This window comes from Mustelus asterias, unplaced genomic scaffold, assembly GCF_964213995.1.
Source record: "Mustelus asterias unplaced genomic scaffold, sMusAst1.hap1.1 HAP1_SCAFFOLD_285, whole genome shotgun sequence".
Taxonomy (NCBI): domain Eukaryota; kingdom Metazoa; phylum Chordata; class Chondrichthyes; order Carcharhiniformes; family Triakidae; genus Mustelus; species Mustelus asterias.
The window spans coordinates 382,026-401,606 of NW_027590250.1; the positions used below are offsets into that span (position 1 = coordinate 382,026).

The following is a 19,581-nucleotide window of genomic DNA, read 5'->3' on the forward strand; positions in this document are numbered from 1 at the left end:
ACCCCCTGAGGCGATCGAAACAAGTCCAGGAGATCACACTGGCCCTGATCGGAAAATGCTTCCCAACCCTAGTCATTTCCACTTCCACGAACACCATATGAATTCCCTGCCCCCGAGACAGGTTCCCAACTATCCGCAGTCTCGCTCTGTACTGGCACCAAGTCAATGACCAAAGGGAAGTTGGAGATCAGTAGTTTAGTGGATGATTTAGTGCGAATAAGGTCGATGGAGCAAGAGGTGAGTCTCATGGATGAGATGAGCCCTGAGAGGACATGAGGGGAAATGACAGAGAAACTAGAGAAAGGGATGGGTTCAGGGCTCGGGAAAGGATGAAATTTACAGACAGTTTGGCCGGTGAGCTAGTGGAAGGGAGGGAAGCAGCAGAGGCAGCTGATCAGATTGTCTCCATCTTAGTGACAAAGAAGCTCCATGAGCTCCTCACACTTGTTGTTAGAGGTGAGGATGGAGGAGACAGGGGGGAGGGAGAGAAATTCAATAAGAACTGAATTATGTTCAGAGAAATTAAAAAGATTCAACACAGTCTGTGTTTGTAACACAAAGCTGATTTAATTGACTTTTTAACCGGAATATTAGCCTCGACAAGTGGCTGGCGTTTATTATCAGCATAAACAGAACATTATGAAGATGGTTCAGTCCTGAATGTGAGTAACAGCAAAATTTAATCACTGTAGTTACTTGTGAACTCTCTGGTGTCTGAGCAGGTGGGATGTAGTCGTACATCCCTTCCCACACTCAGAGCAGGTGAACGGTCTCTCCCCAGTGTGAATTTGCTGGTGTACAGAGAGTTGAGATGATCGCACAAACCCAGTCCCACAGTGTGAACACGTTGATGGCGCATCAGCTCCCCAGAACTTTTATAGCACTTCCCACAGTCTGGACACCTGAAAGGTCTCTCCTCAGTGTGAACTTGCTGGTGACTCAGCAGGTGGGCTGAAATAGTGAATCCCTTCCCACACTCGGAGCAGGTGAATGGTCTCTCGCTGGAGTGAACTCGCTGGTGTGTGAACAGAGAGGATGACTGAGTGAATCCCTTCCCACATGTGGGGCAGGTGAATGGCCTCTCCCCAGTGTGACTGCGCCAATGCATTTCCAGCTTGGACGGGGAAATGAATCCCTTCCCACAGTCCCCACATTTCCACAGTTTCTCCTCAGTGTGACTGCGATTGTGTCTCCACAGGTCAGATGATTGTCTGAAGCCGTGTCCACACACACAACACGTGTACGGATTCTCCCCACTGTGAAATGTGCTTTTTCCTTCCATGTTCCACATCTGATGATATCAAAGTTACGATAAATTGAGCGACTCCATCAGCTTCCCAGCGGCAAACTCTCCCCTTCTAACACCCTGTAAAACTGATTTAAAACAGGAGACACGGAGTGAGAGAGAGAGAGCCCACAGAAACACACAGGCAGGTTGTCAAACTCTCCCCTTCTAACACCCTGTAAAACTGATTTAAAACAGGAGACACGGAGTGAGAGAGAGAGAGCCCACAGAAACACACAGGCAGCTTGTCAAACTCTCCCCTTCTAACACCCTGTAAAACTGATTTAAAACAGGAGAGACGGAGTGAGAGAGAGAGAGAGAGCCCACAGAAACACACAGGCAGCTTGTCAAACTCTCCCCTTCTAACACCCTGTAAAACTGATTTAAAACAGGAGACATGGAGTGAGAGAGAGAGAGAGCCCACAGAAACACACAGGCAGCTTGTCAAACTCTCCCCTTCTAACACCCTGTAAAACTGATTTAAAACAGGAGACACGGAGTGAGAGAGAGAGAGCCCACAGAAACACACAGGCAGCTTGTCAAACTCTCCCCTTCTAACCCCCTGTAAAACTGATTTAAAACAGGAGACACGGAGTGAGTGAGAGAGAGCCCACAGAAACACACAGGCAGCTTGTCAAACTCTCCCCTTCTAACCCCCTGTAAAACTGATTTAAAACAGGAGAGACGGAGTGAGAGAGAGAGAGCCCACAGAAACACACAGGCAGCTTGTCAAACTGATCTGAATGAATCTGGGAATTTGTGGGGTCGGCGCTGAGAAACATTGACCATGAAAACTGCCGGATTGTCACAAAAACACAACTGGCCTCTCTGGGAGGAGAGAGAAAGAGGTGAAGGAGAGGGATTTTGTATTTCTACAAGACATATTAAGAGAGTAATTAGCAAAGCAAATTTGATCCCGAGCTTCATAAAGTGTGATATTGATATATAAACAGGGAAGTTATTCTGAATATTTATAAAGCTCTGGTCACCGCTCTTCAGGAAGGATATAAAGATCCTTGAGAAGGTGCAGAGGAGATTTACCAGAATGGTTCCAGTAAAGGAAGTTGAGGGGAGATTTGATTCAGGTACACAAGATTCTGACAGGTTTCGATCAGGTGGATAAAGAAAATCTGATTCCATTTGCTGATCGTACAAGGACCAGGGGGACAGATTTAAGGTTTTGGGTAAAACCTTGATTGAACCATATAAGATCCTGAGGGGACTTGACAGGGTGGATGTGGAAAGGACATTTCCTCTTGTGGGAGAATTTTAAACTCGGCACCACAAAGTAAGGGGTCACCCGTCTAAATTAGAGATGAGGATTTTTTTCTCAAAGGATTGAGAGACTTTGGAACATTCTTCCTGCAAAGGTGGTTGAGGCAGAGTCCTTGAATATCTTACAGCAGAGCTGGATAGATTCTTGATAAGCAAGGAGGTGGAAGGTTATCGGGAGTAGGCAGGAACGTGAAGTTGAGATTAAAATGAGATCAGCCACAATCTTACTGAATGGGAGAGCGGGGCCGAGTGGCCGACTGCTGCTCCTAATTTGTATGTAAACAGTTGCTTCTGTCGTGTTATCATGTTCGCTTCACACACGAAAGGTACCTGGTTCGAAATCGGGCCGAAACACTGTTGGATCTTTCTCATTAAACGTGAGCAAAGTCTACATGATTGCTCAACATTTTGCGAATCTCAATGTTACATCAACTCAAATGCTTCTTTACAGTAAATGGCAGAACCCTGAAGAGTATTGATAGGCAGAGAGATCTGGGTGTACAGGTACACAGGTCACTGAAAGTGGCAACGCAGGTGGAGAAGGTAGTCAAGAAGGCATACGGCATGCTTGTCTTCATTGGCTGGGGCATTGAGTTTAAAAATTGGCAAGTAATATTGCAGCTATGTAGAACCTTAGTTAGGCCACACTTGGAATATAGTGTTCAATTCTCGTCACCACACTACCAGAAGGATGTGGAGGCTTTGGAGAGGGTACAGAAAAGATTTACCAGGATGTTGCCTGGTATGGAGGGCATTAGCTATAAGGAGGGGTTGGAGAAACTTGGCTTATTCTCACTGGAACGACGGAGACCTGATACAAGTCAACAAGATTATGAGGGGCATGGATACAGTGGATAATCAGAAGCTTTTTCCCAGGGTGGAAGAGTCAATTATTAGGGGCACAGGTTTAAGGTGCGACGGGCAAGTTTTAAAGGAGATGTACGAGGCAAGTTTTTTTACACAGAGGATGGTGGGTGCTTGGAACTCTCTGCTGGGTGAGGTAGTGGAAGCAGATACGATAGTGACTTTTAAGGGGCGTCTTGACAAATACATGAATAGGATGGGAATAGAGGGATATGGTCCTTGGAAGGGTAGGGGGTTTTAATTCAGTCAGGCAGCAAGGTGGTGCAGGCTTGGAGGGCCAAAGGGCCTGTTCCTGTGCTGTAATTTTCTTTGTTCTTTGTTTTGTTCTTTAGTACAGGAGATGTGAGGAAGAGTGTTTTTAGACAGTGAGTGCTAATGACCCAAAACTTGCTGCCCATGATTGGGGTGGAAATGGACATGATGAATAATTTCAAAAAGAAATTAGATAGACATTGGAGGAAAAGAAATCTGCAAAGATATGAGGATAGAATGGGACTGGATTGCCCTAGACAGATGGCATGGACTCAATGGGCCAAATGGCCTCCTCTGTGCTAAAACAACTTCCTGTAATCTCACATTGTAATTTTACCTGTGGAGTTCAAATATCACTCAGGAAAATCTGTGCCACACTCCCTCCAAGGCCATTCTGTCCTTGCTAAGGTATGTTGCTCAGAACCAAGCACAGTTCTTCAGGATTTGTGAATCTCAGGGCTTTTCCAGTCACACTGAGACCTGAAATCTTCTCTCTCAGACAGAATCGACAAACCTGTTACCTTCCACATTCAGAAGCTGCTGATATCCAGGTCCTGATTTTTTCAAGTGACTCCATCAGATCACGATGTGATGTTTGATTTGTGTTTCGCGTCTGTCAATTCTCCATTTCCAGCACCCTGTAAATTTACAGAAACCATCACTGTCTGTCCAGAATAGAAATTCACAAGATTCTCTACTCCATAATCGCCAACTGTGATTAAATGTATTCCTGGAGGTTTTATCACATCTTTTATGTTGCCCCATCCTCCAACCTCCATTCCACACTGCCTTCCTAGGCCAATTGGAAAGCAAAAAGACTCATCACGTTACAGGACGATTGATGGTCAACCAAACAACTTTTATCTATTGTCAATATTTTAATATCCAGTGAAGAGAAATATTCCAAAAAAATTACAAAAAAGTATATTTTTTAATGTCCAGACAATTTTCCAGAGATGCAGGTTTGAATCCCACAGTCCAAAGATGTGTCGGTTAGGTGGACTAGCCATGCTAAATGTACAGGGTTACAGGGATAGGGCTGGATGGTGGGCCAAATGGCTTCCTTCTGCACTGCGGGGATTCTATGATCCTATGGTATGGTAAATTTTGAATATAATTAAAATCTGGAACTAAAAGCCTACTGATGACCATGAAACCATTGTTCGTTGTTGTAAAAACCCATCTCGTTCACTAATGTCTTTGAGGGAAGGAAATCTGCTCTCCTTACCTGGTCTGGCTTATATGTGACTCCAGATCTACAGCAATGTGGTTGACTCTTAAAATGTCCTCTGAAACTTAGTTCAAGGACAAATAGGAATGGGTGATGAATGCTGGCCCAGCCAGGGACACCCACAGTGTGAATGAATTAGGAAAAATATCTGCCATCCTTACCCGGTCTGGTCTAACTATATATCAAGAGCAATGTGGTTGACTCTTAAAATGCCCTGAGATGGCCAAGCAAACCACTCAGTTCAAGGACAATTAGGGATAGACAATAAATGCTGGCCTAGTCAGCAATTCCCACATTCCCTGGACAAATAAAAAATTCCTGGACTCCAGTCCAATCCGGGAGAGTTGGTAACTGGTCCAGGCTCATAGCGCATGCGCCCTGCTGCACATTGTTCCTGTAAAGATGGCGGCCGCTAACCCGGGCCTGGAGTCGCTCAGCTCCGACTCTATTCGGTACCGATTGAAGCGATACCGGGAACATGTTATCTGAATTGGGGCATCCACTAGGTATTTATGAAGCCTCCCAGCCCACTCCGCTGCTTCTATCCCTCCCCGGTCACCCAGCGGCTCCATTACTGAACCTCACTCCATTGTTTCTTTCCGGCTCCTCGCAGCTCCAGTCACAGCCCGGCCTGCGCATGCTCCAGTCACAGCCAGGTACTGCGCTTGCGCAATAATTGCAGTAATGTGGATAGGACACAGTCTCACCCGCAGAGAATGTTGGGTAATCACCTCACCATTCAAACCCATATTGTTCAATAGAAAATACGATTTGCGATCTGATTATGATTGGTACCATTGGGCCAAGGTTCAAATGTGTTACTTCAATTCATTTGGCAACTAAGCAGCATAGGCCTTCCAGCACATTTCTGTCCTGGGTGTGATTGACAACATAACAATCACCTGCATTTAGATGTGAACTCGCTGGGGTGAACAAGTGATTTGTGCCTTCATAGACAGAACAGTTAAACTATCCCTCACCAATAAGAGGGGTAGTTAAAATGCTTTGAGCTTTTAAAGTTATAGAGTGTTAACCACTGAGGAAATCCCTTTGCGAACGTTAAGTGTTTGAGTGGTCTTCCTCTGGTGTAATTGTGCTGTTCTATCGGTAAATGGGATGACTGAGTGAATCAATTTTCACATTCAGCTGGGAAATAATTTGTTGACGGTGGGATTTAATCCAAAGGTTTACAGCTCAGACGGGAATCTCAAAAATTGGGCAAAAAATGCTGGCCTTGCCAGTAATGCCCACACCCCACAAATTATTATTTTTAAATAGTTCCTTTTGAAGGGCTCTCCATCTCCCTGTCTCCTTCTTCCTCAAAGCATCAAACTTAAGGGAAAAGCATATAGCTACACAGAGGTGAGTGGCAGGTCAGATGATTGGCTGGAATATAAAGAACAGTAGAGAATGACTAAAAGGTTAATTGGAAGAAAAACATTAGAATATGAGAGGAAGTTAGCTGTTCATGTAAAAATGAAGAGCAAGAGTTTCTAGAGGTATTCAAAAAGGAAAAGAGGAATAAGGTGAGTGTTGGCTCTCAAGAAAATGAGAATGGGGAGTAATAGTAGATAATAAATGGCCAATGAAATAAACAAATCTTTGCTTCTGTCTTCACTATAGAAAATACAAAACCAGCCAGTCCTAGCCGTAAATCAGGAGGTGGAAGGGAGAGAGGAACTAGGAGAAATTACAAATGACGTGGGAAGCTGTACTGAGCAAACTGATGGAGCTGCGGCTGACAAGTCTCTGGGTCACGATGGAATTCATCCTAGCATCTTCAGAAGGTGGTTAATGAGATAGTGACAGTAGATTTGTTGGTGTTAATTTTCCAAAGTTCCCGAGATTCTGGAGAGGTTCCATCAGACTGGAGAGGTAGCAAATATAAGCCCTCTAATTCAAGAACGGATGGTGGCATAAGACAGGAAATTTAGGCCAGTTCGATAGACATCTGTTGTGGGGAAGATGTTAGAATCAATCATTAAAGAGGTTATAGCTGGCCACTTTGGAAAAACTCAAGGTAATCAGGAAGAGTTAGCATGGTTTAATGAAAGGGAAATTGTGTTTAACCAATTGGAGTTCTTTGAAGAAGTAACGTGTGGATCGAAGGGAACCTGTGGATCTGCTGAATTGAATTCCAGAAAACATGTGATAAGGTGCCACATCAAAGGTTATCATGGAAAACAAAAGCTAGTAGTGCAGGGGGTAACATATTACCCCCTGCACTACTTCCAATAGAAGATTGGCTGTCAGAAAGTAGAGAGAATGCATATTTATTGTTTAACATGGGAATGGAGGTGAATGTAATGCTGAGACCAGTAGCAATCTGTGTGGTTGTTCTTGATGCTGTCAGAGTGAGTTCACCCTCACAGACAGGAAGACTGTTCACGGTGATAACATCAAACTGACGCCGGCTGTTTCATTCTCAGGTAACACAACTTCCTGTTTCTCTGCTGCCGGTTCCAAACCTCACATCTCACTTCTGAGCAGAAAATAAATCCAGGGACCACAATCTCGTGAGAACATCTGTCAATGTGGCCTATATCTGTCCACAGAGTCGGGGCAGAGTCACACAGATCACATTGCGGTGACATTTACAAATGAGCCTATTATTTCTGTTCAGAGTTTCCATTCCCAGATATAACCGGCTGTGTTTGTGGATCAGTCAGAGTTCGCTCTGATCCCCATAGCCGGGAACTGATAGCCTGCTCCTTTATATTTTATATCATTCTGTGTTGCTTGTTTCCTCTGTTTCTCAGCTTTTATCTTTGACAACCTCATCTTTCTGGTTTTAAAATCTCTCTCAATTTTTCTCTCAGTCTTTCCGTCTCTCTCTTCCTCTGTATCTTTCGCAGGCTCTGTGTGTTCCTATTTAATCGAGATGTTCAAAATCATGAAGGGTTTCTGATTGATTATAGAAGGAAAATCAGGGAGAAAAGCAGAAAACCTCGGCAGGTCCGGCGGCATCTGTTCAGAGAGAAACAGTTAACATTTTGAGCCCATATGATTCTTCAGGACAGGAAAAACGTGGGTTTTTAGATCAGGGAATATGATGGGGAGATTTAATAGAGATGTTTAAAATGACAAATGATTTATGATAGTGTCAATGGAGGGGAACGGTTTCCCAGGAGCAGGAGGATCTGTCAATGGAGAGAATCTATTTCCCAGGAGCAGGAGGGTCTGTAAGCAGAGGACAAAGAGATTTAACATAATTGACAGCCTAACTTTAGGGCATGATAAGGAGATTGTTTTACACAATGATTTGATGTGATCTGGAATGCACAAACTGACAGGTGCTAGAAGCAGGTTTAATAGTAACTTTCAAAGGGAATGGGATAAATACTTGCAGAAGGTAAATTGGCAGAGTTATGATGAATGGGATTAATTGGACAGTTCACTCGTCTTTGTGACATTCTGAATATTTCTATTTGACTTTATGTGGAATTTGCACATTCTCTCCATGTCCACATGGAGAAGCAACGGGTTTTTATGACAATCCAGCAGCTTCATGGTGACTATTTCCTCCTGCTGGCCCCAGAAATTACCAGATTCATTCAGCTCAATTTGACAACCTGCCTTTGTGTTGTTGTGGGTTCTCTCTCACTCCCTTTTTTCTGTTTTAAATCAATTTCACAGGGTTTTAGAAGGGGAGGATTTGCGGTCTGGTCTCAAACAAAACATCACATCAGGATCTGACGGAGTCACCCTTAATATCATAGCCTGAATATCACTGGACTTTGAACATGGAAGGAGAAAGCATTCGTCACAGTGGGGAGAAACCATACACGTGTTCTGTGTGTGGACGAGGCTTCAACCAATCATCTGATCTGTCAAAGCACGAATGCAGTCACAGCGGGGGGATGACTTGGAAATGTGAGGAATGTGCAGCAGTATTCAGCTCCTCAGCTGAGCTGGAAACTCACCAGTGTGCTCACACTGGGGAAAGACCAATCAGCTGCTCTGAGTGTGGGAAAGGATTCAGTCACTTATCCCAGCTAATGATACACCAGCGAGTTCACACTGGGGAGAGACCATTCACCTGTTGAGTGTGGGAAGAAATTCACTCAGTCATCCAACTTACGGACACACCAGCGAGTTCACTCAGGGGAGAAACCATTTACCTGCTCCAGATGTGGAAAGAAATTCCCTCATTTGTCTCATCTGCTGGCTCACCAGCAAGTTCACACTGACCAGAAACCTTTTAAATGTTCAGACTGCGGGAAATGTTTTAAAAGTTCCAGGGAACTGTTGTCCCATCAATGTGTTCACACTGATGAGAAACATTCAGGTGCTCTCACTGTGGGACTGGGTTCAGACATTCATCTCATCTCACTGTACACCAGCGGGTTCACACTGGGGAGAGGCCGTTCACCTGCTCTGACTGTGGGAAGGGATTCACTCAGTTATCCAACCTGCTGACACACCAGCGAGGCCACACTGAAGAGAAACCGTTTACCTGTTCCCAATGTGGGAAGGGATTCACTCGATCATCTGACCTCCTGACACATCAGCTTGTTCACACTGGGGAGAGACCGTTCACATGCTCCAAGTGTGGAAAGGGATTCACTACCTCATCGCACTTGCTGAGACACCAGCGAATTCACTCTGGCGAGAGGTGGTTCATCTGCTCCGAGTGTGGGAAGGGATTCACTCAGTCATCTGTCCTGCTGACCCACCAGCGAATTCATGAGTAACTACAATGATTAGATTTTGTGGTTAATCAAGTCAGGAATGAACATTGCTGATCAGGGTCTATTTCTGCTGATGTTAATAAACTCCAGCCTACTTATAGATGTTAATATTCTAGATAAAAGTCAAATAAATCAGCTTTGTGTAAAATACCAATGTCTGAATCGTTTAACATCACAAACACAAGTTAGTTCCTTTTCAAAGGCTCCCTCAAGCTCGCTGCCCTCTCCAACACTCTCTCCTGGTTAAGGGTGATTGTTAAAATCTGCCTCTCCAATCAAGGTTTTGTCCATTTATCCGAATATTGTCCCATGTGACTCCGTGTCAGTTCTTTCTTTCTCAAACTCCTCTGAAGCATAGTGGAATGTTTTGTTACATTAAACATGTTCTATAAAGACATAAGAACTAGGAGCAGGTGTAGGCCATCTGGCCCCTCGAGCCTGCTCCGCCATTCAATAAGATCATTGATCTTTTTGTGGACTCCGCTCCACTTACCCGCCCACTGACCATAACCCTTAATTCATTTACTGTTCAAACTTATCTATCTGGCCTTAAAATCATTCAATGAGGTAGCCTCAACTGCTTCAGTTATTTTGAGGCCATGACCCCTAGTTCTAGTTTCACCTGCCAATGGAAACAACCTCCTTATTTCTATCTTATCCATTCCATTCATAATCTTATATGTTTCTATAAGATCTCCCCTCATTCTTCTGAATTCCAATGAGTATAGTCCTAGTCTACTTAGTCTTTCCCCATAAGCCAACCCTCTCAATTCCAGAATCAACCTCATGAATTTCCTCTGCACCCCCTCCAGTGTCAGGATATCCTTTCTCAAATAAGGAGACCAAAACTGTACATAGTACTCCAGGTGTGGCCTCACCAACACCTTATACACGTTGTTACTGTTTCTCAAGTCAGTTTGTACACAGTAAGATTCCACGAACAGCAGTCAGACCGATTAACCCATGGTGGTGTTATTTAAGACAGGAATGTTGGTCCCGCTGCAGCAGGAGAACTCCCCTGTGGACAGTATGTGGAGTTGTTGAGCTCTCCTGAGCTGAGAGCTGATCGAGCTGTCAGGCCTGCAGTGGACCTTGAAGAACCGCTGTCTGGGATCTTTCCTCTCAATTCACTGATTCAAATCTTTTTGGCCAACCAAATAAACTAACTTAAATTTCAATTCACTCACTCCCAGCTTAAGTTGTTCCTGATCAGTCACGTAATTAACTTTGAACATCAATCCCTATTTAACCTTTGGAGCAAAATCTACAAAATCAAAATCAGCTGTAAAAGAGAAAGAAAGTTATTGTGTTCATTCAGAAACATTCACCCCCTCAGAGCATCCCAGAGTGATTCACAGTGAATGATAGATTTTGGAAGGAAGGATGAGGAGAGGCAGAATAACCTAAATGGGACAATTTTAAACAGAGTGCAGGAATGCAGTGACTTGGGAATGGATGTACACAAATGCTTTACTGTGACAGGACAAGTTGATCAAGCTGTTTAACTATAAAACTAATAGGTCCTCCGTTTATTAATGGAGACATGGAGCACAAAAGCAAGACAATTATAGTAAATCTTTATAAATCACTGATTCATCCCCAGCTGAAATATTGTGTTCAATGCTGAGCACCGCACTTTGGGAAAGATGTCAAGGTCTTGGAGAGGGTGCAGGGAAAATTTCCCAGAATAGTATCAGGGATGAGAGCTTTTAGTTCTGTGGAGAGACTGCAGCAGCTGGGATTGTTCTTATTCAAGCTGAGAAGGTTAAGGAATTATTTAATAGAGGTGTGGATTTTTAAAAAACATTTTCCATCTCCATCGGGAGAAATTGTTTCCATTGTGGGGATGGTTGGTAACCACAGAACCCGGATTTAAAATAATTAGCAAAATATCCAGGATGGAGTAGAGATAATTTTACTCAGTGAATTATGACGATCTGGAACACATTATCTGAATGACTGGTGGAGATCCAACAGGAACTTTCAAAAGTGATTCAGACTGATCGCTCTGCTTGTGAGTCTTTGGCACATTCACAAACCTACTCAGTAGCCATGGCAACAGACACTCGATTTCAGCAACTTGTGTGGAATTTCCATTTTAAAGTGTCATCATTCATTGTACATTAGGCCACATCTATAAACCTGTTTCTCACATGTCCAGTGAAGAGGGACAAGTGTGGATGGATGGATCACTTTGAGAAGTTCTTTGCTGTCTGATGTGATTTACCCTCTCAAAGGCCCATTCATAAACCTTATTTTTGGGGTCTTACATCAATCACTTATTCAATTGTCCATTAGTCAAGCACAGATAATCAAGGTAATCCCTCCTATTCCCATCGGATATTCATGAAGTCATTTTGTGACTCATTGCTTGCTCGGACATCCGGCTTAATCGTTACTCAGACAGTTGGTTTCCACGTGAGTCATGACAACCCCCCAAGCCGATCAAGTTTGTCTTGTTTCAGGTTCTGTGCTACAGAAGTGTCTTTGGCAGAGACAACAGGTCCACACTGTCCTGTGTTTATCAACCCAGGAAGCTTTCCTGATAAGAAAAGGAGTGAGAGAGAGACCCCCATAATAGTCAATACATTTCCAAAGATTTATATAAGGTTATTGGTGATTTCTTAAAGATGTCCCCACCAAGAGAGGGATTATCTTTATTGACATCTCAACTGATTTCAGACTAACCTCACCATTTTAAGCTGTTTCCAAGCTTGCTTTCCTAATTTCTGAATGACATTCCCTGGATAACAGACTGAAGCTACTCGAATGATCAGAATCAGCCACACAAATCCATAAGCTGCCATCGAGAGTAAATGTCAAAACTTTTCCAGTAAGTGTGATAACTGTTGACTTAGATTCATCCTCCCCACCTGCAGATCATCTTTCACAATTCTAAATTATTGACATGCTGTAAATACATCTGGTTCAAACATAAGTTCATGCACGAACTTTAAAGATTCTCCAGGTCTCTGTTCACTTGCATCCACCTTGTGGATATTTTCTAACTGATTCTGGACCTCATCAATTTGTCCTTTCTGAACCGGTTTAGAAATCCTATTGAGGATATACTCGTAATCCGTGTCACCCTCTTCTCCAATCCACAGGATATCTCTCACCCCCGGTCTGTTTTCTCTGTTAGACTATCTATCAGTCATTCCCTGTAATGAGGCAGTGCCATTGTATAGTCCTGGCTTCACTTAGGAACTTCTCCATTCATGTTTAACGAAAACTGATCCCACTCCGAACACCACTTGTAAGATTTAGCTTCACAAATCACAGATTACCCAAAAAGGGTGTTGAGCTCAGAAGTGACTTAAAGTATTTCATTGAGGAACAACAGTTTAAGTGTGATGCAGAAGCTAAATAAACAGGAAAAACCCACAAACTGACAGGTGAGAATGGTTTACCAGTCCCAGAGGACAAACAGGATGATACAGAGTGAGTGCTGGTCTCTGTAGCTGGTGGCTGCAGTCTCCTCTGAATGGTTAACTGTTGTGAGCCAGAGTGTGGGTATTGGGCTGAAGTCAGTACGGATCACTTCAAAATCTCTTCACTCTCGAGAGCCTGTTTTAACCTTCACGCAGACAGTTAGATTACATGAGGGTCATGAGATTGAAGGCCTGTGCTGCAAACAGAGTTAACAGGTCTGTCCTGTGTTTGTCAGCCAGTAACCTGCTGTGGAAGCTTTCTTCATAACACAGTGAGCTACTTCTATAATAATCCAGAAATTTCTTCAGATTTTATAGGGTTATCGGACAGAGATTTTTTTTTACAGCCTAGTACTTGGAGTGGAACTTGTGTGCACTCCCGAGCTGAGGGGAATACTTTTTTGATTTGATTTGATTTATTGTCACATGTATTAGTATACAGTGAAAAGTATTGTTTCTTGTGCGCTATACAGACAAGCATACTGTTCATAAAGAAGGAAACGAGAGTGCAGAATGTAGTGTTACAATCACGGCCAGTCATAGCTAGGGTGCAGAGAAGGATCAACTTAATGTGAGGTAGGTGCATTCAAAAGTCTGATGGCAGCAGGGAAGAAGCTGTTCTTGAGTCAGTTATGTGTGACCTCAAACTTTTGTATCTTTTTCCCCGAGGAAAGAAGGTGGAAGAAAGTATGTCTGGAGTGCATGGTGTCCTTATTTATGCTGGCTGCTTTGCCCAGGCAGCGGGAAGTGTAGACAGAGTCAATGGATGGGAGGCTGGTTTGCGTGATGGATTGGGCTACATTCACGACCTTTTGTAGTTTCTTGCGTCTTGGGCAGAGCAGGAGCCATACCAAGCTGTGATACAACCAGAAAGAATGCTTTCTTTGGTGCATCCGTAAAAGTTGGTGAGAGTCGTAGTTGACATGCCAAATTTCCTTCGTCTTCTGAGAAAGTAGAGGCACTGGTGGGCTTTCTTAACTATAGTGTCGGTGTGAGGGGACCAGGACAGGTTGTTGGTGATCTGGATACCTAAAAATTTGAAGCACTCGACCCTTACTACTTCGTCTCTGTTGATGTAGACAGGATGTGGAGATGCCGGCGTTGGACTGGGGTAAACACAGTAAGAAGTTTAACAACACCAGGTTAAAGTCCAACAGGTTTATTTGGTAGCAAAAGCCACACAAGCTTTCGAGGCTCTGAGCCCCTTCTTCAGGTGAGTGGGAATTCTGTTCACAAACAGAACTTATAAAGACACAGACTCAATTTACATGAATAATGGTTGGAATGCGAATACTTACAACTAATCCAGTCTTTAAGAAACAAAACAATGTGAGTGGAGAGAGCATCAAGACAGGCTAAAAAGATGTGTATTGTCTCCAGACAAGACAGCCAGTGAAACTCTGCAGGTCCACGCAACTGTGGGAGTTACAAATAGTGTGACATAAACCCAATATCCCGGTTGAGGCCGTCCTTGTGTGTGCGGAACTTGGCTATCAGTTTCTGCTCAGCGACTCTGCGCTGTCGTGTGTCGCGAAGGCCGCCTTGGAGAACGCTTACCCGAATATCAGAGGCCGAATGCCCGTGACTGCTGAAGTGCTCCCCAACAGGAAGAGAACAGTCTTGCCTGGTGACCTGCAGAGTTTCACTGGCTGTCTTGTCTGGAGACAATACACATCTTTTTAGCCTGTCTTGATGCTCTCTCCACTCCCATTGTTTTGTTTCTTAAAGACTGGATTAGTTGTAAGTATTCGCATTCCAACCATTATTCATGTAAATTGAGTCTGTGTCTTTATAAGTTCTGTTTGTGAACAGAATTCCCACTCACCTGAAGAAGGGGCTCAGAGCCTCGAAAGCTTGTGTGGCTTTTGCTACCAAATAAACCTGTTGGACTTTAACCTGGTGTTGTTAAACTTCTTACGATGTAGACAGGGGCATGTTCTCCTTTACGCTTCCTGAAGTCGATGACAATCTCCTTCGTTTTGTTGACATTAGAACATAGAACATAGAACAGTATAGCACAGAACAGGCCCTTCAGCCCTCAATGTTGTGCCGAGCTTTATCTGAAACCAAGATCAAGCTTTCCCACTCCCTATCATCCTGGTGTGCTCCATGTGCCTATCCAACAACCGCTTAAATGTTCCGAAAGTGGCTGACTCCACTATCACTGCAGGCAGTCCATTCCACACATTGAGGGAGAGATTATTGTTGCCGCACCAGTTTACCAGATTCTCTATCTCATTCCTGTACTCTGTCCCGTCAGTGTTTGAGATCCGACCCACTATGGTGGTGTCATAAGCAAACTTGAAAATCGAAATTCTGTACCCACAGGAGGGGTAAGATTTGGGAACTCACGATTCTCCATCAATTCTCATTCCCCTTCTTTCTGGTGGATAATGGAGGTGTCACTGTGTGTAATGTGCAGGTCAGTAAGAATTCTCAGCAAGGATTAATCAGCACTTTCTAATTGGAAATGTTCATCAGGAGAACCTCTCAGGCACTGAATTGTAGAGTTTGTACCAAAGATCAATTTAGGATTGAAGTAAAAGTTCAGAATCTTGTTGTAAACTAATTTCTGATGAGAGTTGCTGAGTTATGGGGAAAGATCAGAGGCAGCGGTTCTTAAAGGGAAGCTGCAGCCCTGAGAACACAATCAGCTCTAGATCTAGAATTTTAAACTTCAGCCCAGTTACAGGGATTATTAACATCAACGAAACAAAATCCAAACCAGATAAAACTAGAACCAGAGGGCACAACCTCAGGCTAAAGGGACAATCCTTTAAAACAGAGATGAGGAGGAATTTCTTCAGCCAGGAAATGGTGAATCTGTGGAACTCTTTGCCACAGACGGCTGTGGAGGCCAGTCATTGAGTGTCTTTAAGACAGAGATAGATCAGGGATCAGGGGTTATGGGGAAAAGGCAGGAGAATGGGATGAGAAAAAAAATCAGCCATGATTGAATGGCGGAGCAGACTCGATGGGCCGAGTGGCCTAATTCTGCTCCTATGTCTTATGGTCTTATGAACTGTCAGTATTGAACTGCACTAACAGCAGAATCCAATCCCTGCAGTTAATTGTGAACTCGTTGGTGCCTCAGCAGGCTGCCAGACTGAGTGAATCCCTTCCCACACTCGGAGCAGGTGAATGGCCTCTCCCTTGTGTGAACATGCTGGTGTCTCCTCAGGTGCGATGAAGAAGTGAATTTGTTCCCACACTCAGAGCAGGTGAATGGTCTCTCTCCAGTGTGTGTTCGCTGGTGTGTCTGCAGGTGAGATAACTGAGCAAATTTATTCCCACTCTCAGAGCAGATGAATGGCTTCTCCCCAGTGTGAACTCGCTGGTGTACACTGAGCTGGGCTGAAGACCTGAATCTCTTTCCACAGGAAGTGCAGCTGAACAGCTTTTCCTCAGTGTGAATTCGCTGGTGACTTAGCAAATCAGAGGGCCCAGTGAATCCTTTCCCACATACAGGGCAGGTGAATGGTCTCTCCCCAATGTGAACTTGCTGGTGTTTCAGCAGATTGGATGACTGAATGAATCCTTTCCCACACTCAGAGCAGGTGAACTGTGTCTCTCCAGTGTGAACTCGCTGGTGTCTCCGCAGGTCAGATAACTGAGTGAATCCCTTTCCACACTCCAAGCAGATGAATGGCCTCTCCCCAGTGTGAAACCGCTGGTGTGTTAGCAATTGGGATGACTGAGTGAATCCTTTCCCACACTCTGAGCAGATGAACGGCCTCTCCCCAGTGTGACTGCGCTGATGAATTTCCAGCAGGGATGGAGAATTGAATCCTTTCCCACACTCCCCACATTTCCACGGTTTCTCCATGGTGTTGGTGTCCTTGTGTCCCTCCGGGTTGGATGATCAGTTGAAGCCTCATTCACACACAGAACACGTGGACAATTTCTCGTCACTGTGAACTGTGTGATGTTTTTTCAGGCTGTGTAACTGGTTCAAGCTCTTTCCACAGTCAGTTCACTGGAACACTCTCTCTCGGGTGTGTGTGTGTCTCGGTGCTTTTCCAGTCACACTGATATTTCAAACCTTTTCCCACGGGCAGAACAGACAATCATTTCTCCTTCCACATTCGAAGACTGACGATATTCAAATCCTGATTAATCGAGTGACTCTGTCGGCTCTTTACGTGATACTTGGTTTGAGTTTCTCGTCTGCAAATCCTCCCGTTCTAATTCTCTGCAAAAAGAGTTTACAAAGTCATCACCGGAAGAACAGGAAATACTAGTTCCTATGGAACACTTTGATCTCTTGATCCCCAAAGTTGCAAATTCCTGTCCCACTCATGTCTTTAGTTTAAAATTCTCCTCTTTGTGTTCAAATCTCTCCAGGGCTTCATCCCTCCCTATCTCTATATTATCCTCCAGCCCCGCAACCCGCTGAGATATCTGTGCTGCTCTCATTCTGGCCTCTTGTACACTCACTATTTAATTGCTCCACCATTTGAGACCATGCCTTCAGTCTCTCATCCCCAAACTCTGAAACCCTCCCCCTTCACCTCTCCCTCTAGCTGCTATATTTTTGTCCTTTAAGGCACTGGAGTATTGCTAAAAACCTTTTGTATCTTATACTCATCCGGACAGACACAAAAATACCAAATTGTAAAGATTATCAGTTGGACTTGTGAAGTGTTTTACTTACACTTGCGAGAAGCTATATATAGTCAAACACAGGGAGCTGCCCTCTGCATGTAGAAGGAACATGTCCAAGCAATTCTGAAACGAAACAAAGGCAGGAGTGATAGTTCCCTGGTGCATTCTCCATGGCAACATCCTAACCAATCAGAACTGACTGTCGAACCAGTCAATACATGTTCCTCATGCAGCAGCAATTGTTGTTTGCTTTGAAAAATTGTATTTCTGCATCTGTCTGGATGAGTGCAAGATGAAAAGCTTCAAAAACACATCTCTTTCAATCAGCAATACTTAAATTCCATACTACTGAGTGACCATGGGTTTACAATTCCATTGTTGCTGATCTGAAAGTCCCAGTGAACGCACATTTTATGAATGGCTCATTGCCACCTATAAAGATCATGCATAAAAACAGAAAATGCTGGATAAACTCAGCAAGAATGGGAGCAATTGTGGAGAGAAACAAAGTTAATGTCTGAGTCCATGTGACCCTTCTACAGAACATAAAAAAGATATAAATGATAAACTTGAAGAGGGGTGGGGCAGAATGGAAAGCTAGTGATCGGTCAGAGTTAAGGAGAGATTGATAATGATGTCAGGGGCTTGAGAAAAAAGAGGGTGTTAATGGAATCATTAGGGATTGAAGAATGTTGACTGTGGCAAAGGTTAGATACGGAATGTGTTAATGGAAGATCAGAGGTCAGTACTCAGTGGGAGCAAAACTGAACAACAAGGGACAGTGTCCATGCAGGGCAGTTGTGTTGGGACAAGCCAAGGGGAACTGAATAACAGAAAACAAAAAAGGAGAGTGAAGATGGAAGGGAAAGTTCACATTCTAAAGATGTTGAATGCAATGTTGAGTCCAGAAGACTGTAACTTGCCCAATTGGAAGATGAGGTGTTTTTCATTCAGTTTGCATTGTGTATCACTGAAGCATTGCAGCAGACCAAGGGTGGACATGTGGGCATGAGAGCAAGACGCTGAGTTGAAATGGTAAGTGATCGGAAGGTTGGGGTCAAGCTTGGGGCTGGAGTGAAAGATGTTTCCACAAAGCAGTCACCCAGTGTATGTTTAATATCCCCAATGTAGAGGAGACCACAAAGGGAGCAGTGAATATAATTCACCAAGTTGGAGGAAGTACTAGTGAAATGCTGCATCACCTGAAAGGAGTATTTCTCCTTGGGCAATGAGCAGGTAAAGAGGCAGATGTTGCACATTCTGCGATTGCATGGAGATTGCGCATGCACTTGAGTGCACATTGCCCCGCATAAAGATGGCGGCAGCGCATGCCCTTTGGTGCACATTGCCCTGTATAAAGGTGGCAGCAGCGCATGCGCTTTGGTGCAGATTGCCTCTATAAAGATGGTGGCCGGTATCTGGGGTCTCTCCTGGAGAAAGATCGCCTCGCCGAGCAAACGCGGGACCGAAAGCTTATGGAGGGTTTAGTGACGGCACAGTAAGCTTATGAAGCCTCTCTAACTTACCTGCTGGCTCTATTTATGTTTACGGATTTATTTTTGACTCTGGATCCGCACTCGCCCTTTGTAAATCTCGCATTTTAAAACCTCTCGCTCGAGCTCTTGCCTTCCGTCTCTACCGACTGCGCATGTGCCAACACACAATGATTGACACCGATTCCGGACCAATCGGAGGAGGCGATGCTGGAGGTTAGAGTGTGAGCGGCTGATGCTCCAACCAATCGGACTAAATGAGGGGCGGGGTCGGTCTGAGAGTGAAACATGCGCAGTGTCGGTGCGGTATCGGGATGAAGGCGATCGGATTGTCAATGCACCGCCTGGGGACACAGAGAGACTCATCCAAACACTGAACTGGGATATCAGCCCAGGGAGAAGAGAGAGAGAGAGAGTGTGTGGGACTGGCATCTGAACTGGGATCTTAGCTCAG

The 19,581-nt window shown here is 44.2% G+C and overlaps 1 protein-coding gene across 2 annotated transcripts; it reads right to left on the reverse strand.

The window, feature by feature from the left end:
- Nucleotides 1-543: 543 nt before the first annotated feature.
- Nucleotides 544-5,546, reverse strand: LOC144486076 (uncharacterized). 2 transcript variants are annotated; one of them, XM_078204186.1, is made up of 3 exons: nt 5,493-5,546; nt 4,198-4,314; nt 544-1,374 (listed from the first exon to the last, which is right to left on the reverse strand). In XM_078204186.1, the coding sequence occupies exon 3, from the start codon at nt 1,289-1,291 to the stop codon at nt 680-682; it is 612 nt and encodes a 203-aa protein (XP_078060312.1). In that variant the 5' UTR covers nt 1,292-1,374; nt 4,198-4,314; nt 5,493-5,546; the 3' UTR covers nt 544-679. The 2 variants fall into 2 exon arrangements, with proteins under 2 accessions (XP_078060312.1, XP_078060311.1); XM_078204185.1 differs by having other exon boundaries at nt 4,014-4,314.
- Between the last annotated feature and the right edge of the window lie 14,035 nt (nt 5,547-19,581).

Excerpts from the sequence above, each read along its gene's own strand:
- LOC144486076 (XM_078204186.1), bottom strand. The coding sequence starts at position 1,291 with ATGTGGAACATGGAAGGAAAAAGCACATTTCACAGTGGGGAGAATCCG.